This window comes from Phalaenopsis equestris, unplaced genomic scaffold (assembly GCF_001263595.1).
Source record: "Phalaenopsis equestris unplaced genomic scaffold, ASM126359v1 Scaffold000088, whole genome shotgun sequence".
Classification (NCBI taxonomy): Eukaryota; Viridiplantae; Streptophyta; class Magnoliopsida; order Asparagales; family Orchidaceae; genus Phalaenopsis; species Phalaenopsis equestris.
Genome location: NW_018164530.1, coordinates 51,231 through 74,460, shown reverse-complemented (window position 1 = coordinate 74,460; position 23,230 = coordinate 51,231). Strand labels below are relative to the sequence as shown.

At 35.9% G+C, this 23,230-nt stretch overlaps 1 protein-coding gene across 4 annotated transcripts in view; it reads left to right on the top strand.

Annotated features, from left to right (window-relative positions):
- LOC110019923 (paladin) overlaps positions 1 to 18,587 on the top strand; it is a 113,952-nt gene extending 95,365 nt beyond the window's left edge. For 2 of the 4 annotated variants that reach the window (XM_020717796.1, XM_020717800.1), the window contains one exon: positions 13,834 to 14,090. In XM_020717796.1, the coding sequence (XP_020573455.1) occupies positions 13,834 to 14,068 (235 nt within the window). In that variant the 3' untranslated portion in view covers positions 14,069 to 14,090. Of the gene's footprint in view, positions 1 to 13,833; positions 14,091 to 18,126 lie in introns of those variants that run through there. The other 2 variants (XM_020717798.1, XM_020717797.1) reach the window with 2 other exon arrangements.
- The last annotated feature ends 4,643 nt before the right edge of the window (positions 18,588 to 23,230 follow it).

Below are 23,230 nucleotides of genomic sequence, written 5' to 3'. Positions count from 1 at the left end.
ATCCTATGAGACTAGGAAAAAGGTGTGATATGAGTGTGCTCTTCTTGTATATGAGATTTACAGGAAGAGATAAGATTTTCAATAAAGTATGGCCAATAAATTTATCTAAACCCGTGTAAAATATTCACTAATAGTTATATATCATCAAGTTCAAGTTAAATAAAGAAATCGCGTTGATCAATCTTTCAAAGAGATTAAACTCTCTAAGATTAATGGTAGTAAAATATTCACTAATATCATCTAGAGACACAATAACAGAGTGGTGTAAATATGGTCCTTGAACATTATTTGATAGTCCCATAAATATAGCTGAGGTATTGCAAGTTCGAATGACATTATCAACCAATGATACAATCCTTATCTTATTTTGAAAGCAATCTTTCATTGATCCATCTCATTAATACACACCTTATGATGATATGATTTTATTGAGAACGTGGATGATGGCTGTAGATTTGAATTGGAAGTCATCGATGTGTGGTTGTGGATGATGGGTTTTTATAGTTATTTTACTAAGAATCTGGTAGCTGGCGCATAGTCCCCATTTGACATCCTATGAGACTAGGAAAAAGGTGTGATATGAGTGTGCTCTTCTTGTATATGAGATTTACAGGAAGAGATAAGATTTTCAATAAAGTATGGCCAATAAATTTATCTAAACCCGTGTAAAATATTCACTAATAGTTATATATCATCAAGTTCAAGTTAAATAAAGAAATCGCGTTGATCAATCTTTCAAAGAGATTAAACTCTCTAAGATTAATGGTAGTAAAATATTCACTGATATCATCTAGAGACACAATAACAGAGTGGTGTAAATATGGTCTTTGAACATTATTTGATAGTCCCATAAATATAGCTGAGGTATTGCAAGTTCGAATGACATTATCAACCAATGATACAATCCTTATCTTATTTTGAAAGCAATCTTTCATTGATCCATCTCATTAATACACACCTTATGATGATATGATTTTATTGAGAACGTGGATGATGGCTGTAGATTTGAATTGGAAGTCATCGATGTGTGGTTGTCGATGATGGGTTTTTATAGTTATTTTACTAAGAATCTGGTAGCTGGCGCATAGTCCCCATTTGACATCCTATGAGACTAGGAAAAAGGTGTGATATGAGTATGCTCTTCTTGTATATGAGATTTTGCAGGAAGAGATAAGATTTTCAGTAAAGTATGTCAAAGAGATTAAACTCTCTAAACCCGTGTAAAATATTCACTAATAGTTATATATCATCAAGTTCAAGTTAAATAAAGAAATCGCGTTGATCAATCTTTCAAAGAGATTAAACTCTCTAAGATTAATGGTAGTTGAAACATTCTCGATTGTAGAAGGTATGCTTGTACTTTAATTTCTTAAGTATAAGAAAATACTATAATTCAAACAGTGTTATCCTAATAGGAGAGTCTATACTTTGAAGCTAGAGAGAGAAATGGTTGCAAAAATAGCCATGCTTTTCTAATCAAGGCAACTCAAATGGACTTGAGCTGTTCACCTCTCAAACGACAGTTAGAGAGGTATGGCTCAGACAATTTTATGTGCCTTTTTGTTGGCATCGTATCTCTTAAAAGAGAACTTATTGTATTTTTCAAGGTTTTTATACTATATCTTTCTATACTTGAAAAAAATTTTGGAATAAAAATTGTTTGTGTACTGTACGCTTTTCTGTTTTCAGATCTTCTTCTTCCAACGAAATCCACAGCCAGATAATGTGTTGCTAAGTGAATGATATCTACGAGTTAGAAAGCAGGGAGAGTGAGCAAGATGAGATGGGAAATCACATTTCTCTTTGTCGAGGAAAATGTTCTATGGTCTAGTCTTTAGGGATCATTCTTAATTACATGAATTCTTCTATATTTATAGAGGGTTTTCCCATATAATATAAACTAGATACTCATTACACACATATCTCTAAAAATCTTTGATTTATCTATTCTAATTTTCTTTTGATTTTGATATTATAATTAATATTATTTTAAGTGGTGTTGTATCTCGATGTCTATTCCCCATTTGCTCATAGGGTCATATCATTGTCAGCCCACTCAACCTTTGTGATGATCCAGTGCTGAGCAATTTTGATTTAGAGCAAGTTGTGTTTCTCGACTAAACCAATTCTATATAAAATGAGGCAAATCAGGTTCCTTGGCAAATGGGCAAGTTGATCGCAGTAGGTGATCTAGTAACTCGTACTTGGTAGCTAGTACTTGGCTACTCTCGTACTCGTCGACTCATTAGCTTGGCAAGACAACTGAGCTAGGGAATTAATAGTTCATCTCAACGCACCGTCCGACGTTTGAGCCTAAGTTTGGTAAGGTGGCATTCGGCTATAGACTCTGTAATATACCCAAATTTTGCAAATTTCATATAAAATTTGATAATTTTAAAATATACATCAATTTTTCTTTCCCTGAAATCCAACGAAATCAATTTTATGAAATTTTACAACTTCAATCTATTAATTTGATAGATAACATTATGCATGAATCATAAGAAAAAGGGAAGATATGAAATTTTGAAGTAACTACTTAATTAATACCTTAATTAAAGCTAATTAATCTTCTTAACCTCACAGCCGTACTATAGCATTCTCGTTGCTCCACCTTACTCGACATGCAATGGTTGGATCCAATCGTATGGCTGTGATTTATTTGAATCACGATATTTGTCACACTCCATTTCGTTTACACCCTTCCGATTCTTTTCTTTTTGTTGCCTTGAAGGGTGTTGCAATTTCGGTATTGTAGTACTGAGGGGCAATCGACGGAACAAGGAACCACAAGTTAGGATTCAGGGTTCCAAGGAGAAAACAAAAGGTAACAAACTCTCTTTCACGCTACTTGAAACATTCCTTCCCTTCCCTACATTTTTATTTTGACCTTTGCCACAAATTGGTGCACTTTTTCATTTTTGGATACCGTTGCTTAGTGGGAAGCGAAAGCATAGCTTGGAGAGACGAACTGTAGTTTTTGCTTTTAGGAAAGAAAATACTGCTATTTTAAGGAGCATTGGCAGAAATTGATTAAGGCATCTGAAAAATATGTTATTATGCTTATATATTTGCAATTGATTATATTAATTTAGGATTTCTTTTATTTCCTTAGCCATCAACTATAATCCAAGTAGACAATCACTTCTCGTGAAGACATTTTTAAGAGAAAACTGATATTAATGATGGTATAGGGTAATTAATTGGGTAGGATATATATATATATATATATAGTTATAAATGGCGTCGGCAGCGGCATCGGTGTCTGCTAGGGTTTCGCTCCTCCTTGGTGATTCCCGACGGTGATTCATTGATTTCTCATTTCTCTCCGTCGTCTCCCGCGACGATGTTTCACGCTCGCGGACGTCCTCCAGTCGACGAGTCCACAACACGCGCACTCGATGACGTCTCACCTGCTCTTGACCACGCTTGCAGCTCTCATACTCCGCGACGCTCGCAGCTCTCGTCCTCCAGTCTCATGCTCTCAGCTTCACAGTCGACTCGCGTCGTCTCTTTCCTCTGTCTCCCTGCCCGACAGACAGTTCCTACTCGGCTCACCCGCAGTCGACAGCTCGCAGCTATACTACCTCCGAAGTTTTGCTCGCTCCCCTAGCTGCTTTGGAGATGACATCCACGATCCGTTCCTATGTCACAGCACTTACCAGCGACATTCCTATTCCTACTCATGCTCCTCTTTTAGATTTAGAGTCTGGTTTTCATATTGGCAAGTTCTGCAATGTTCCTCAATCTTTTCACGACGGTCTTAAAGGTGGTGGCGGTCACACCTTCATAAAAAAAACTGGGAAAAAAAATGGGAAGCCTCCTCTTATTCTCACAGAGGTTGAAACTAGTACTCTCGCGTCCTCCTGGTGTTTTGCTCTAGTGGGGAAATTTCGGTATGGTCAACCAAAACTGGAGATCATTCGGAAAGATTTTGAGGCTATGAAGTTATTGGGCAGTTGTAATATTGGTTTACTTGATGGTCGACACATACTGATTCAGTAGTTTCATGATGTCGATTACACTCGCATCTTTTATTGGAAAGTTATCAAGATTGACAACCGTAATATGAAAATTTTGAAGTGGATTGTTGGTTTCGATCCAAAAGCGGAGTCCCTTATCATTCCAGTTTAGATAAAATTTTTGGGGTTAAAATTACATCTGTTCAACTTGGAAATTCTCTACTCCTTAGCAACTGCTTACGGTAAACCTCTCAGGGTTGATAGTCTTACGCTTGCTGTCACCAGACCCTTACGCTTGCTGTCACGTCACCAGACCCTTTGTGGCTTGTGTGTTAGTTGAGAGGGATATCATTCAACCAGCTCCGGATGAGATGTGGATTGAAATCACTCACAACGAGTATTGGCAAAAGGTTGAAATCGAATCACACCCTCCTTATTGCTCTCATTATAATATGTTTGGTCACAACTGTACTATTTGCTATCGTTTGCATAAGGCCGAATATCGCTAAAAAACAACCACCTATTATCCCTGTTGAGAAGATGCAACCCGATTCTCTTCCCAACACCGCAGTTCCTGTAGAAGAACAACATACTACAGCTACAAATCCAGTTGTGTTAATACCACCTACTGTTAGAAACACGAGGGGCTCTTTTGATACAATAACAGATCAGTCGGTACAACATGTAGTTGCTTCTAATGTTCAACAATCTGCACATCTCCAACACTTTAGAACAAGATCAGGTGAGTCAATCTTCGGAAGAGGAATGACAGGTCTATTCCAGGAGGAAGAAAAAGAATGGAGACCGACTCCAGCTCGGGAACATATTGGATGATACATTGGTTACTACTGGCAATGACAATCATTTTACCAACTTATTAGTTTGCTCCTTCCCTAGAACCAGAGATAAAGACAAAACCAAATTGGGTTGCTCTCTAGCCACCTGATACTATGTATTTCAGCATTTTAGGTTTTTTTTAGGTCTCAATGTACTTTTCCGTATTTTTTAGTTTTGGAACCCCTTGTGATTTTGTTGTGGGTAGGGTGTCATGTTTGGGCTCTCCAACACATTGTATTTGTATCTTTTTTTTTGGTTAATATATTAGCCTTTTTGGACTTTCTATAAATATATATGTGTGTGTGTGTGTATTAAAAGAAATGGTCGAAGGCTATTAGACAAGTCCCGGTCATTCCTAGGTGTGCTAAATATTCGAGTACCACACCCTCTACACTGGGGTATTCGAACCCGTGACCTGAGGGGACTTACAACCTTCAGAGAGACTACTCTACCAATAGGCCACGGTACGCGCACTATATATATATATATATATATATATATATATACATCTATAAAATAATAAATTTTGTCAAAATACTAATTAGTTTAATGTATTTCCTTCAGCTTCATATGACTTTGTTGGCTGTTTTGTTTTAATTGAGGGTGAGTTTTGGTTGATGGTTAAGTAAGAAGGGAATAGAAGAAGGTATTGAGGAGGTGGTAATACAGGGAAGTTTTTTTGAGTTAAGATTTCACAAGTGAATTTTACTTGGGGTTAAATCACAATATAAACTAATAATTCATGAAATTTTATAGGTTTATGTTTCTAGATTGTTTATACCAGGCGGCAAGCTCGAGACGAGTGTGGGGAAACTCGTTGTAGGGCTCTTTCGTTAATTCAGATAAAATAATCTTATGCTAACTTGAAAAAATAACTCTCTTTAAGTTTCCATGCGATTATGTGTTTGATGTTATTGCATTTAGAATTTTGACATATTGTGGATGAATACCTGGATAAATCGTATGAATGTAAACTTGAATTGTTACCTATGATACCTATGATTTTAATATGTTATAAACCTGATGAATATGCTTTTAGAATCATTATTTGCAGGTATTCATTTACTATGATTCATGTTTTTTGCATGAATTATGAAATATCATAAGTGAAGTTATAGATAGATTATTACATGAATACTTGTAAGTACGGATGATATGGAACAATGAGATTATTGTCTCCTAGTATTCAGACAGACGAAAGTGTGAGAACTATTGGGATCATACAAGGACAGAATTTAGAGAATCGTTGGGGGCTATTGAAACTACTATGTTGAGGGGCCTAACCTTATCAATAGTTAATATAGCCTTCGGTTTGGATGACGTTCCAATGACATTATATGGCATGGAAATAGTCGAGACATATACAATTACAAGCTACATTACTATGATTAAATTAACGACTCTTGTGAATATACTTATGATTACACATGAATGGATGAAATACATGTTTTATACAACAGACATGATTCCATGCATTATATGTCTTTTTTTTACATGTTGTGACTTGTACATGAGTTACATATGAGCATGCTTATTATTTATTCTTCTTCTATAAAATCTTGTTTTTTCTTAATTGCTGAGCTTGTTGTAACTCACTTTACATAGTTGATTTTCAAAAATGGATGAGGAGCATCAGGGCGAGTAGCTAGGTATGTCATGTACAACTTTTATATTTTATAGTTCTGGGTGCTTGTACAAACTTTTCAGTGCGTATTTTTATTATGTTGAATTTAACTGCCATGTATATATATATATATATATATCAAAAAATGGCGTCGGCAGCGGCAGTAGGCTCTGCTAGGGTTTCGCTCGATGACGATTCTCGGTGGTGATTACTCGATTTCTCTCTTTCTCTCCATCGTCTCTTGCGACGACGTTTTCACGCTCTCGTAGCTTTCTCGACGACGCTCGCTCGCAGTCGTCTTCCTTTCAACTTCGCTCGCTAGTGTCGTCTCTCCTCACCCGCAGTCGGTGATGCTCGCTCGCAGCTCCTCGTTAGTCATCGCGGCTAGCCTCATCTCTCTCGTACTCGACGACGCATCTGTCGCTATGCCCGACAGATAGTTTCCCCAAAGTCTGCTCGCCTTTTTCTAGCTTCTTGCCTAGCTGCTCTGGAGACAGTCTCAACGATTCGTTCCTATGCCACTGCACTTGCCAACAACTTTCATATTCCTACTCATGCTCCTATTTCAGATTCTGAGTCTGATTTTCATATTGGCAAGTCCCGCAATGTTCTACAATTTTGCCATGAGGCTCTTGAAGATGGTGGTGATCACACTTTCATTAAAAAGCTTGGTAAAAAAAATGAGAAACCTGCTCTTATTCTCTCTGAGGTTGAAACCAGTACTCTCGCGTCTTCTTGGCGTTTTGCTCTAGTGAAAAATTATGGGAAAATTTCTTTATGGTTACCCAAAACTGGAGATCATCCGGAAAGATTTTGATGCTACTAAGCTATTGGGCAGTTGGAATATTAGTTTATTTGACGGTCGACATATACTTATTCAGCTATCTCACGATGTTGATTACACTCGTATTTTTTCTCGAAATATTTTTTCTCGAAAAGTTATCAATCGAAAAGTTATCAAGATCGACAACCGTTTTATGAAAATTCTGAAGTTGACTGTTGATTTTGATCCAAAAGCGAAGACCCCTATCATTCTTTTTTTTGGATAAAATTTTCGGGGTTAAAATTATAACTATTCAACTTGGAAATTCTCTTCTTCTTAGCAACTGCTTACAGTAAGTCTTTCAAGGTTGATAGTCCTACGCTTGCTGTCACCAGACTGTCTGTGACTTGTGTGTTAGTTGAGAGAGATATCACTTAACTAGCTCCGAATGAGGTATGGATTGAAACCACTCACAACGGGTATTTGCAAAAGGTTGAAATAGATACACATCCTTCTTATTGCTCTCATTATAGTATGCTTAACCACAGTTATATTATTTGTTGTCGCTTGCATCCTCATCTAAGGTCGGATATCACTAAAGATCAACCGCCTACCATCTCTGCTAAGAATGTGCAACATGATCCTCTATCCAACACCATGGTTCCTGATGAAGAACGTCATACTACAGGTACAGATCCAAACGTGTTTATACTACCACTGTTATTGAAAAATGCTCACTTACATGTTAAGACACACGAGAGCAAAACGCCTGTAGTATGATCCACTAAAAGATCAGCTAGTATAACAAGTAGTTGTTTCTAATGTTCAACAACCTACACATGTCCGACTCACTTTAAACCAATCCACTGATTAGGTGAGTCAATCTTCGGATGGGGAATGACAGGTCTATTCTAGGAGGAAGTAGAAGAATGGAGGCCGACTCGAGCTCGGGAACTTATTGGATGATACATTGGTTACTACGAGCAATGACACTCATCTTACCAATTTATTAACTGACTTCTTTCTTATAACTAGAGGCGGAGGCAAGACAAAATTGGGTTGCTCTCTAGCTACCTGATACTACGCATTTTGACATTTTTGGTTTTTTCTTTAGGTCTCTCATGTATTTTTCTAGATTTTCTCTTTTTGGAACCATTCACATGTGGTAGTTATCGTGTGGGCAGGATGTCATGCTTGGGCTCTCCCACACAATCTATCTGTATCCTTTTTTCTTTTTAATATATTAGTCTTTGGTCTTTCTCAAATATATATATATATATAGTCAAAAGCTCAATGACTAATTTTATTGAAATAGAAAAGATACATAAAGTTTGTATGAGGGCTCAATAGAGGCACCCTACTCATATGATATCAAGTACATTACTACCCCAACAAAAATATACAGATAGACTCAAAAAATTTAAAACATGCAGAAAACAGTAGCTAGGGACAAGTCAGTTTAATCATGTCTCTTCCTCTAGTTTTAAGAACGGAGCTAGATAACAAACTTTGAAGTGTCGTGTCATTGTCATGAGTAACCAACATGAGTAACCAAAGTATCATCCATCATCCATTAAGTTTCCAAATTGGAGTGTACCCTCAGCCTTCTTCTTCCGCCGAGAAGTGTAAAACTGTCATTCTTCATCTGAAGACTGGCTCATATGATCCTCGATCGGATTAGATATTAGAATCGCAGTAGAAGGAAAGGCATTCGTTGCCACAACGATAGGTTCCTGTGTATGTGAAGTGTGAAATGTCACATCTGCACCTGATGCTTCCTGAATAAGAGTTGTGGGACTATCCTGACTTTCGGTCCGAACGTTATCCCTTATAGTATGGTCAGGAGAAGGGTTCCCAGGGGCAGACACCATTTCTTGTCTTGTGGTGATTCCATCCTCAGCTTGGCTGTCATTAGGTTTGTTGGGAGCGCGTTGAGGCACGTGGGGTGCAGTAACAGCATGTTCCTGCTTTTGACTATCGGTTCTCAACTGTGGGTGTAATCTGAAACATTTCTCTTGCGGGTGTCCAAACTTCTTGCAGTTTCTTGCAGTGCTTGCAGTAGCAGTGCTTGCAGTAGTAAGGTTTTTATTTCATAATGATTTTTTGTCAGTAACCATTATAAGCAGAGCCAAGTCAGACTTCTTCTACATCTAGTAATGTAATATCCCCTTTAATTTAAATACTTTCAATGGAGGGTCGTGAGAAATGAACTGTATGTGTGTCTACCTGCAAATGTTTTCCGATGATAGTCCCAATTGCATATAGGATAGGTAGGTCAAAGAATCGAAGCTTGAGTTTAAGTAATGAGAACCAGATAGACGCAATTGAGGGTTCTTGACTGGGATCAAAATCAGAGGTCCATTTGAGCAATTTCATATGATTGCTCTCGATTGTGATGAATTTCTTTGAGAAAATCCTTGTGTAATCTTCTTATATGTTCAGCTGTATCATAACATATTTTCCATTGAAAAGGCCCACCTACTAAGCCCCAACTAGTTTGAAATCTTCAAAAACCTTATTGATAATCTCCATCTTAGGGCGACCTAATTGAAACTTTCCAAATAGTAAAAATTTGTATTTTCCTGCACGAGTTGAAATTTCAGCATCAGAGAAGAATAATTTTGGTTTGCCCGCATTTTTCTCTAATTTTTTGATGAGATTGCAATATTCATGTCCTGCAACAGAATCATGGTACATCTGCGGGAACATCGGACTATCTGCAAGGTGGAAAAGGGAACTGCGTTTGTGAACTTTGGCGGGAATATTACCGGCGAGGTTGGCTGCGTAGGAAAGCCCTGAGGCCATTAGCGTGCTTCACAAGCACAGCAAGCCGGCGCAGCTTGTCGACTGCCTCCGACGAAATAATCAAGAGGCTTTGGCATAGCAGACTCGACGCGAGTCCAAAAAATTCAAATGACACGACGCGAGTCCAGAAGACGACGCGACCTCCGGATGGAGACAAAATCAAACAGCAGCAGATGCGACGACCTCGTTTTAAATGGAGCAGAAGACGCGAGCTCCAGAAGACGCAGCACGAGCTCTGGATGACGACGACGCGCGCCCTTCTTCTTTGAGCACGTCAAATCGATTGACGGAGGAGAAAATCAATAGGGACACTCGGTTTCACCATCGGGCCAAACCCTAGTGGACAAAAGAGCCATATATATATATATATGATAAATGCGTTCGCACGAGTGTTTTCCTCCCGCACTGCGTCCGCGCTCAATAAAACATATATGTCGTTCGACGCAGTGCAAGCGCGTTTGCGATCCGCATTGCCCTAGGAATTCCGGGGATGCCCTCGATCTCCCTCACTGGTTTCCTTTCTGGTTCGTCGCTCTATAGGAGATTGAACCTTCTTCCTTTCCAATTTTCTTTCCTGATCATCAGGTATCCTTTTGATTTCCCTAGCTGCGATCCTTGGAATGCTTTCTTTGCTCTGATCTTCTTTCTGAGAAGTCTAGATGCAAGAAATGATTTTTTTTTTTTTGAGAAATATGATGACATTAAGGGTTTTTAGCTATTGCCCAGTTTAGACTATGGCATGAGTTGTTTTCGGCATCCTCTGACTTTTGACATTTTCTTTGGTTTTTGAGTTTTAGGCCTGTTGAGATATGTTTCATTTTCTATGCCTCGATATTTTGGCATTTTAACTGGTTGTTGGATTTGAGTTGCTAGCTGCGATCCTGAAAACCTTCCTTTTCTCTAATCCTTTTTCTGAAAAGTGTAGTACAAGAATCGAAATTTTTTTTTTTTGGTATGAAATATGAGTCCATGAAAGGTTTTTAGCTATAGCCCAATTGAGATATGTAGCATGTGTTGTTTGATGGGAGGTATTGGCTCTTGTTTTGGGCATCTGTTTTGTAGCACGATATTTTGGCATTTTCTCACGTTTTGGCTCTATTTGTTTTATGGAGGGTATTGGCTCCAGTTTTAAGCAAATTGGTGAAGTTATAATTGTTTAGCTGTTGGTTGTGTGATGGAAAATTTGCAGGAATTTCTGTTATGCAGGAATTTTAAATAACCAAATGTTGATTTGGTTATACAATGAAGATTATGGCTTGGTTCATGAAAACGTATTACGAAATTATTTATTCTTTTATGAAAGCATACTAGCGTGTAATTGTAATGTTTCAAACCTATATCTACCTCGTCATTGAGAAGATTCCATACTACTATCTTTCGTTTTATGTTAAGAATGACAATGGTTATAGCATTGGGGAGTTAAGTACATATAAGGAGGCTTTGTTTTTATATGAGGCAATGGTCTTTCCGTAGATGTTTTCATCTTTGATATATGAGGAGGCTTTGTTTTTATATATAAGGAGGCTTTGATATAAGGAGATTTTGTTTTTATAAGGAGATTGGAGGTAATCAATACAAACTTATTTTGTTAATTTCATTATTTTTTGGTTAATGCCTAAACACATCTAATAAATACCTTATGTTTCAGGTAATGCCAACTGTCAAAAAATATAGGCAGTGCGGAATTGAGCCAGAGTTTGAGAAAAAACTGGACATAATGTTTAAGTGGGTTGTCGCAACTGGAAAGAATTCATTCAACCTAAGTGAATTGGGATTTTCAGGAATACCAAACCTGAACGAACAGCTCGTGTTCGGCTCGTTCGTTAAGAAACGAACACGAGCTTATTTCAAACAAACTAAATTTTAAACGAACCGAACACGAACACAAGCTTTGTTCGTTCGTGTTCGGTTCGTTTACACCCCTAGTCTTGCCGTAGATGTTTTCATCTTTTATATATGGTATTTTCTCTGGTTTTCATCTTTGATATATGAGCAGGCTTTGATATTAAGAGGCTTTGTTTTTATAAGGAGTCTTGTTTTTATATGAGGCAATGGTTATCTCATTAAGGAGTTAAGTACATATATAAGGATCCGAATTAACTGCTTTTGGTTTAGGGTTTATATGCATATGCGAGGCTTTGTTTTTAATATTATTAGATGCAAGAATGGTATTTATACGGCTTACAGCTTTTATATGAAGCATTTCTCATAATTTTCAAGCTATCAAAATGGGGGAACATAAGAGAAAAACTAGCATTCAGTTTTTTGGCATTTGGTTATGTTTATATATTTTTGTCAAAGAATATTTTTCGAATGTAAATTGCAAGTAAAGAGAACGCACTGTAAATGCATTCTTTTTTTTTAGGCTGGCTGAATTTGTACCTATGTAATCTTACAGATTTTCTTAATAAAATTTTCGTGGATTGCCTTCTGTGGACGTAGGCCATTTTCTTAATAAAACTTTCATCGGAAACAATTATTCGATACTTCTACAAAGATATACAAGCACTTGTGAGCTTAGCAGCGCAAAACATTAAGTCGTCTGATCCATCGTTCACAACCATTCCCGAACAAATTGCAAATGATCCCATACATGTCGTATTTCAAAGTAAGTTTGATTAGTTTGTTACTTTTACTTCAATATCTGTTGAATTGCTAACTATGAGTTACATAACTGCATTGGAGCAATCGATGGTACGCATGTGGATGCCCGACTACAAACCTGGATGCCCGACTACAAAGTCATGAAAGGATCGCGTATATTGGTCGGAGTGGTAAAACTATCCAAAATGTGATGGCAGTATATGACTTCAACATCTGCTTCACATTTGTAATGGCGGGGTGGGAAGGAAGTGCACATGACAATCGTCTTTTTTCCAATGCAACTAGGAATAGAACACAGTGTTTCCCTCACCCCCCCCCCCGGGATACCCCCCCTCCAGGTTTGTTCATATTAATTAATGATCTTGTTAATTACATTAATTATTTTAATTAATATTGTCTTTCATAACAGGAAAGTATTATTTGGTAGATGATGAATATCCAATGTTAAGGGGCTACTTGAAGCCCTATCCAGACATCAGATACCATATTCCTGATTTTGAGCGAGTAAGTGACACGATTCGTGGCAATAAAGAAATGTTTAACAAACGACACTCTTCTTTACGGGGTGTTATTGAAAGAACATTTGGAGTGTGAAAGAAGAAATGGGTTATCCTACGTGATATGTCATCGTATTCATTTCCCAAATAGGTGCATATTGTGGTGGCCACTATGACACTTCACAACTTCATCCGACGACATCCCTCTCATTCAGACACGGACTTCATTATTTCTGATGATGATCTAATTATTAACTCCCTAGAACCTTCAAGATCTCTAGCTACTAACGGTGAGGGTGCAGTCGAGATGGCTGCTCTGAGGGAGTCTATAGCAGATGCTATATATGGCAGCTAATCCAGCAAGTCTTTCTTTTCTTCGTATATATGTAGATCAATTTTTATGGTGGTCACTATGACACTTCACAACTTCATCTGACGACTTCCATCTCATTCAGATACGAAATTTGATATTGTTGATGATGATCTAATTATTGACTCCCTAGAACCTTCAGGATCTCTAACTGATAATGAGATCGAGTCTACTGAATATGAAACTTAGGACGGTGAGACGGTGTGGCAGCCGAGATGACTGCTCTGAGGGAGTCTATAGCAGATGCTATATATGGCAGCTAATCCAGCAAGTCTTTCTTTTCTTCGTATATATGTAGATCAATTTTTATGTGTATTTTATTTTTTTGGGATAAGTTCTGACATTCGTTTTTTTTTTGTGTTTTTTCGCAGTTATACAAGCATGTCTTCTAGGATTGATATTATGGACTACCATCTCCGTTGCTCACGTCACGTTAGTCCCATAGCCTTGGGAGGTAGTTTTACGGTTGTGTCAAGGGTGTTTCAGCTCGTTGCGGTTTCTTCCGGTGGGTTGAGAATTCCACGTATTACACTGCTAGCAGTCACGGGAATTCGATGTTTTCGCAGGTTGATTGTGCAGATGAGGACAGGTGTAGCCGTAGTTTGAAATGAAATATTTTAATATTTCTTATTGTAGTTGTATTTGTCTTTGTTCTTTTTTTATTTATTTTGGTACTCACGAGAGTGTGAGAACTGTATGTCATACTTTGGAACTGATCTGTGATGATTGTATGCTTCTGCACTATATGCTTATGTACTACCAATATACTACCAATCTACCAATAAGTTATTTTGAATAAATTGTCTCAAACAGTTTTATCAGACAGAGACAGGAATGTCATTTAACCACTAATAAGTTAATCTGAATAAGCTGACCCAAACAGCAAGCCAGATTTTTTGATAATCTGCAGATTATCAGAATAATCTGTTTATCAGCATATTATAAATAATCAATAGCTGCGCCAAACAGACCCTTCAAGATTGTAAAATTTCTCAAATGAAACTCTGAATGATCCACTTGATGTTGATAAAAAAAATTAAAAAAAAAAAGAAGTGAAGGTGATCTGTGATTACTTATATATATATAGTGATCTTAAAAAAAATAGGTGATCTGTGATTACTTAAAAAAAAAAAGGTGATCTGTGATTACTTAAAAAAAATATTCGAAGGTTTGTCACTTCTGAGAGAAGATAATCCAGAGATGCCACCCATAATATAATAGTGATTAACTAAATCGAGAGGAAGAAGTCAACCCCTTTCACAAAAAAATTTCAGATAATGAAGAATCAATGCTCCTAATGATTTGGCATCGAGTACCGTATGAGACAATAACTTTGGGGTGAAGATAGACTTATCAAATTTTGACAGACGTTTGGATTCGAATGAATTTATTGACTATAAAAAGTGAAATGAATTTTTGAGTACAAGGATATTCTCTAGGAGCAGAGTTAAATTGGCAGCCATCAAGCTTAGGAAGAGCGCATTATTGCAAGAGAATATGAAGCGTTTTACATGACTTGATGAAAAGGAAAACACGTTACAAATATCTTCCCACACATTACTTGTTGGGTGATTCATAAAACTCCATAAGGATATGACCGCATTTGACTAACTCGTGTCGAAATGTAAGTTGATGGAACCAAATGAGCGTACAATGAAGAGGTAACTTGGAGGGCTGATGCCATCAATCAGCAATATGATGCGGTTCCTTCCTTATTGATGCCTACTCGATGTACATACCCTAGCTTTGAAGTTCAAGAAGCAACATCATTAGGGGATCACCACCTTACATTCATGGATAAATCCTAGGATCAGACAAATAGAGTACGCCTATTAGAGCACCCAACTTGGTCTCTCGTGAGGAGAAATCAACCCAAGGTGAAGAAAAGGTGGGTGCCATTAGTATTATATTTTCTCTAGCTAGGAAATGCTTCAAGTGTCACGATCTTAAACACATTACATCTGATTGCCCAAACAAGAGAGTGATGTCTTTTACTGAGTAGGGAGTAGGGGGCGAAGTCGACAATGACATTAGGGACGAGAAAATGGGGATGTCGAAGAGGAGTAGATGCTAGTGTTACAATAAATCCATCAAACTGAGCCCATACATGAGCAATAGTGGCTCCGCCATAACATCTTTTCTATTTGTTGGACTGTGAAGAAAAATATGTGTTATCTCATCATAGACAGAGGTAATTGTGAAAATGTGGTCTCCACTCAATGATAGACAGGTTGAGCCTATTTACACAGAAGCAGATCCAACCTTTTCTCTATCTCAGTTGAAAGAAAGGAATGATATTACAATTTATAAGAGATGCTTCATGGAGTTCTTTATTGGATACAAGTTTAGGAGCAGGTGTTATGATGTGGTATCTATTGATCCTTGTTAAATTCTATTGGGTTCTCCGTGGTAGTATGATCATTGTACATGTCATGCAGACTATAAGAATACATATTAATTCACCATAGATGAGAAGCACATTTTACTCTTACTTCGGAAGGAATCTGATGATGAAATTCCTTTAGCTAGGGCTCATGAAAGGCTGGATGTTATGAGCGAAATAGCAGATTGTTTAAGAAATCTGGTTTTGCAAATGCTGATCAGAGAGGCGTACCATAACACGCTTCAAAATCACCCAACTAAGCGATGATTATGGAAGCTTGCTTTGGCATGGAAGAATACAAAAGAAAGAATCAATTAATTACTCCAAATTATTATATCTTTTGGATCAGAACAAAGTAACTGGGTACCGACCTTTGACAAGGTCATGTCATATTTTATGGATGACAAGAAATTAGTATTATATGAGGAGGCGTAGAAATACCTTGTGAAGAATCCATCCCAAAAATGGGTTGCTTGTTGGCTAAGACGACCCTGGCACTAAGGCATGAAATCGATGTATAATTTACATGTAACACCAACACATTGGTTTTTTCAGTTGTTCCCTCTCTGCCTCGGTTGAGGTTGCTATTATCTTTTCTTTAAGCATCAACCCTAGAGATCTTGCATTGCTCTATCGAATGGTTGAGAATTCTGTTTTTGGGGCATCTTATGGAGTCATGGATCACATGGCTTCCTGTGGTAAAGCCAACAAACTTTTTGCAATGGAACTAGTCTCAGTTCCCACTCACATATGCTTTTGAGGCATTAATCTAGAGTATGAGTGTTAGCAACTCATTATCCTGTTTGGTGGAGAACACATTTGTACCCATAAATGTTGGTGATGTTGAATTTGACCAGTATGAAGAGGAGGATACTGAGCTGTTTAGGAATGAAGCTTCCCTTGATTATTTGTGCAAACTTCCCACGCATAGATATGAGGTCGCATAGGGAAAGTCATTACCTGGACATATATTTTAAGAAAGGTGTTGATCACGATGATACAATTATTGTCATTGATTCTAGACGGAGCTAAACAATTAAAGCACATACCAAACATTCGTTCTCTGAAAATTTTCAAGTTGAGGCTTTCAAAGCACTTCTAAATGCAGTGACAACAGAAAAACTTTTTGCACTAGGAGGACTATAGTATCAGTGTCACTACAGCTACAGTGATTACTGACTTGGCCCTGATGGAATAGACAACCATGTCGAAGCGGTGCAAGAAATACAACTTTGTAGTTCACCTAAGTAGACAAATTTATTTTATGCAAAAATACTGGTGGTGGCTCAAATAGTACTGCACGGTGGAGTTAAAAAATTATTAAGCAAAATGCTAAATATTAAAAGCAAGGCAAACAATTCCAGGAGATATCATATTTTTAAGGAATGTTACTTAGCATGGATCAAATTAAAAAAAGAGATTTTCACAAGTTCTTTTGAAAAGCTCAGGCTTGCAGTTGATGGTCTATCAGAATTACCAAGTGAATTAATAATAATGACTATAATATTATATATTGGGAGACTAAATATCTTTGCTACATTTAACATCGCCTGCTTGTCATCATATTATGTAGATTCAAATGCTTCAGAGAAGAAAATGAAGCCTCTCATACCCGGGGAAAGTGACGTTGGAGCAGAGAGGAGGATCCCGTGATTCTGTGTATGCGGGATTGTAACCGAGGGGAGTCCGTTCTATGGCATCTTGTAGCGGGAGTTTCTCATCTGTTGGCTATCGCTAGGCCATCGAACCGCTTTTTAATATTATTAGAAATAAAATTATGGTTATTTTTTGCTTGGGAACTAAGTATAAATTGTTAATTTCTGGTTTTGGGATTTTTGGCTTTTGGTTTATGTAATAGAGGTTGTTTGCTCTAGTTTATTCTTGCCGGAGCGGTGTATTCTTAAATCTTTCTTAGGTGGTGTGCCTGTAGTTTGATTGGATCGAGATGGTGATCTCTACCGGGCATTCGACAACCTTTTACACCAGCTGGCGTTCTACCGAACTGTTGTTCCTGCATGCATTTTGCCGTCCAGCTGCAGTTCTTCACCGTTCCTCGACCACCATCATCTATCCTTAACCCTCCTAAATCATCTCCTAACCTTCCCACGTTGTCTAGTACCCCTAGTTCGGTGTCATCCTTATTCTTGTGATCTTTTATGGCTTTGAATTTTTAAATCACTTCTAAAAAGGTCCATTAGTGTTTTCATCTTTTGTTGTAATCTATTTTATTTTAAACTTAAAGCACAATTCAACTAGATGTTATTCTCATTTTCTGTTGCAGAAGATATTTCTTCCTGATCACATTTCGTTCCTACCTGTACTGTGCATCTCCAAATGAAACAAGATTTGCAACCTGGATGGAAGCCAGGCCTGAGCTCGGCCATCTCTGTGAAAATTTGAAGTTGGAGAGATGAGTTGTGCTACTACAGTGACGGACGAGGTGTGTTTACAATATTTCAATGAATGAGAAAGAGGGAGGGTTTCTTACTGCAGAGCAATAGGTTAGTGAATTTAAGATAATAACCTCCTGAACTTTTATACTGGTTATTGTTATGTATAGTCTTGTTTATGTGGTTAAATTTTTATTTCCCTTGTTTACTGAATAGTATTCCCTGTACTATTTGCTTGCCACTTCTCTGATTGTACAGACCAACTAACTGGATCAGACGTCCCAAATGTAATGACACTCTCATATAGTCATATCTAAACTATTTTTAGTCTACTGTGTTTATATATTTCCTATACGGAGTTAATGAATTGCTGAGGCTATGCATTGTTTTCTGCTTCTGTAGCTTTCCTGTTTCTGTATTTGGTTAATATGGCATCAGAGCTACCACTGCTCACAACTCTAACAGCTCTCTCAGCTGACTCTGTAAATTTTCTTTTGCTTTCTATGGTTCTCTACGCCTCTCGAAACATCTCCAAACACTGATGTGGCCACTAATTGGTAGCTCTCCTACCCCTCGAGTTTCTCATGCCCGCCATATAAGTTGTCATCGCCATTCACTCGACACTTGAAAATCACCTCATTTGGCGTTCTCAACTTCTCCAAGAATTCCAAGCAAAGGATATGGAAGATTTTCTTGGTGATTTGGTTGTTGCCCTTGTCAGCAAATTACAAAAGTAGATGGTGATGTCATTTCAATTTCTTAATATATCAAACTTCTACGGTTATATCACGTTTATTACCCTCTATTATGGATATTACACTCATGTTCTAACATTTGGAGCACTATTAAAAAATGAATGCAATTTACCAGTCGTTCTTGCATCTTCCAACTAAAAGATGAGCTAAACCACACTCTTTGAAAATCAATCTATTCAAGAATATGTTTTTGAAAGCAAAAAGATAGTAAACGCACTTATTACTACCGGTTCCTCTTTTGATCATGGAGATATCATTCTCTTTTATACTTGAAATGATATTCCATTCATTTATTAAGCTTTCAAAACGACAATCAGAATGAACCTTCAAGTTTTAAATGATTTTTATCCATTCATGCAGCGAGGGAACTGACTTGGCAAATGAATTTACCTATTAAGGAAGTACAATCCTCTCGACTTTCGCAACCATCACTGAGCTACATTAAAAATTCAACTCCTGACCTACATTACGTATCAATGATATCAAACAACTTCAACCCCAGGATTATCATGCCACTCAACAACTAATTTTTGGCTAGGCTCAATCTCTTCCATTTCATAATAACCATCAATATCCTTTTCCTAATTCTCATCATGAGTTTCACTTATCTCCTCTTTAAAATGTCTTTAGTATCTCTTGTAAACCGTATATTTTTACTTAAACTTACCTTCAATAATTCGTCCTCAATTTTCTTTAATGTGAATGCCTATTTTCTTAAAGATTGAAAGACAAATCGAATGATTCTCTTGAGACCTAGTTTTGATGGGCTTTATGTGGTTTGGTTGCAACAACAATCCTTTCACAACTTAATCATGCAATTTTTGAACTTCGCAAACATTTATTTTGATGATAAGATTTATGATAAAATCTTTCATAGCTCATTAACTTGTATAGCCATTCTTAGTTTCTATGAATCATCAATAATGAAGTTTATTGATGTTTGAGATCTCATCATTAGCAAGGATATCAAAAGACATAACAACAACAACAACAATTAAGCCTTAATCAAAAGACATAAGAAATGTAAATTTAATTTTTTATTTTAAATATTAATCAAAGCAAGCCTCCGAATGTTAGGAACAATAAATCTAAAACCAAGTCAAGATCTCACATTAAAAACTTTCAATCACGAGTAGATTGTGTTATGGCACGGCATACAATATAATGAGATATTATTAAAAAATTGGCATAAACAAAACTAAAAGTCAAAATATGAGGATAAATATCACTCTAGAAAACATTTAGGATGCACTATTTCATGTAGTGAATTTAATGGAGACATTAATATTACTCAATGCAATCCTCCATTTTTTTTTTAATAAAGATATAATGAAAATTTGTTGTTTAAAAATTATGGAATAATTTTTCTTATTGATGATGAAATCTTGAAAAGTGAAGGATTGTACCAAGTAGTCGACAACAAACGTAAAATTTGTTGAAAAATCATGGTATGAATCTTTTTTATCATTGTGTAAATGTTAGAACGTCTCCTGACAGCGACGCATTGTATTACCATAATACAGTGAAAAGTGTGCAAAAACAACTACATCGGTGCTCGGGTGTAGTGTCAAATAAATAAGGGTTCTCACATTACAGTTGAATGCGGGTAAAGAAGTTAGTTTATAAAATTAATATTATGACAGGATCTTGAAACATAGTTACTCTCACATGTAAAGTAATGAAATTAGTTGATATTATGATTCATAGAAAAATAAATATCTTATGTATTCAAGAAACTAAAAGGCTTAGAGAAAAGACTAAAGAGATTGATAACTTAGCTTTTAAATTTTGTTATTCAGGTAAGAGTCGCACTAGAAATAGTGTATGTGTAATTATATATAAGAGTTTGAAAGATAATATTGTAAAAATTAATAGAATTGGAGAGAATTATAGTCCTTAAAATTATTGGTGACATTAAGGTTTTTAATATTATAAGCATTTTTGCTCCACAAATAGATTTAGATATAGGTTTTCTAAAGAAAAATTTTAGAATGACCTAATAAACTTGATACAAATGATATCTCTTGAAAAAAGAATTTTTATTGTGTGAGATTTAAATGGCCATGTCGGTAGATTGGTAGAAGATTTTAGAAATATTCATGTTGGCTACGGTTTTGGAGTAATTATTGAAGAAGGTTGAGTCATATTAGGTTTTGCTTTAGTGTATAATTTTGTTATTGCTAATATTTTATTTAAGAAAAGAGATTAGCATATTATTACTTATAACAATGGAACAAATAAAACATAAATTGATTATTTTCTTATGGGAAGAAGAGATCGTCGAGAATGTAAAGATTGTAAGGTCACTCCAAGTGAGGATTTAAGTACTCAATTTCAATTATTAATTCTGGATTTTAAGATGAAGAGTTATAAAATAAAGAATATTATGAATCATTGTCATTGATTTAGATAGGGGCACCTAAAAGGCACAAATAAAATTATTTTTATGATTAAACTTTATGATTTCAGGATTTGGAATGTTCATGAGGAAACAAATTCTATGTAGGATAAATTAACAAACACTATTAAACAAGTGGCAAAAGATGTACTTGGAGATTCAGAAGGAAAAATTTGTATAAATAAAAATAGTTGGTGGTGAAATAATAATATGCAATAAAAGATAAAATATAAAAAGTTATGTTATAAAAATTATTTTAAATGAAAAAAACTTAGAGAACTGAAAAAAAAATATAAAATGACTCATTGGGAGTCTAAGAGAACAATTTGTGACACTAAAAATTTTGCTTTTAGTGATCCTTATAATAGATTAGATACTAAAGATGGTAAATATATATGTATAAAATAGCCAAATAAGGAGAAGAAAAATAAACAATTAACTCAAGTGTATTAAAGATGAAAATCAAAACGTGTTTTTCTTAGAAAAAGATATTCAACATATGTGGGTGAGTTATTTTGATAAACACTTTAATAAAGTTTCTAAAAATATGATCGAATTTAGTGACTTTAATATCGTTAATAATAATAATATGTTTCATTTTAAAAAAGCAGTTGAGGTTTTAAAGAAAACTAAGGGTGAAAACTCTGTAGGATCTAAGATGTCCCATTTGAAGTGTGAAAATATTTAAGAGATTTTAGAGCTTCTTGGCTTACTATATTCTTTTTTTAAAAACTAAAAAGATGCCTGAATAGTGGAGGAAGAGTATTTTGATTCCCATTTTTAAGAATAAAGGAAATGCATAAGAGTGTGCAAGTTATATAGGAATTAAGTTGATGTGTCATACTGTAAAATTATGGGAGAGCGTAATTGAACATAGGTTAAGACTATTATAAAGATTTCTCATAACAACTTTGGATTTATGTCGGGCAGGTCTACTATGGAAGTTATATATTTATTTATTTGTTTGATGGAGAAGTTCAGAGAGAATAAGGAGGATCTACATATGATTTTTATTGATTTAGAAAAAGATTACAATAATGTTCCAAGAAATATCCTTTGGAGAGTTCTAGAGAATAAAGATGGTGATATGACTTATATTCAAGTCATTAAAGATATGTAAACTAGAGTTGTTACTTGTTGGTTGGTTGAAGTGGAGGAATGCTTTGGGCCTATTGTGTGACAGAAAAGTATTGCTTAGACTGAAATGAAATTTTATAAGATGGTGGTGAGACCTGTAATGTTTATGGTGATGAATGTTGGCCTCTAGAAAAGAAGCAAAAAAACTAAGTTAAATATTGTAGAGATGAGAATGCTTAGGTAGATGAGTGGCTTTACACTTAGAGAAAATATGTGAAATGAATATATTCGTGATAGGATTGGTGTAGTTCCAGTGGTGGGCAAAATTAGAGAGAATCGTCTTAGATGATATGGTCACATTAAACGTCAACCATTTGATGATCTGGTTATGAGACTATATGTTTTAGATTCGACTTATGTTAAAAAAGGCAGAGGTAGACCTAGAAAGACTTGGGTATATTGTATAAAAACTAAACGAAGTCAAATATATCGTTTGAGTTAACGAGGTATTTAGTCTCCATTGAAGAATTGGTTATATAAGGATTTAATGTTACTGCTATTGATGATGTTTATAAAAATGATAAAATATGTCTGGGTATGTTTTAGAGTTAAAAAGACTGATATTTTTTACACAAAATTTATAATAAAATAAAAAATTGTTTCCACTGACATAGAAGCAGATTTAAGCATACGGCATCAAAGGCTATGCTATATTAAAGAGAAGTCTTAAAGATTTTTTTCTTTAAAAGTAAAATTTCAGTCTAT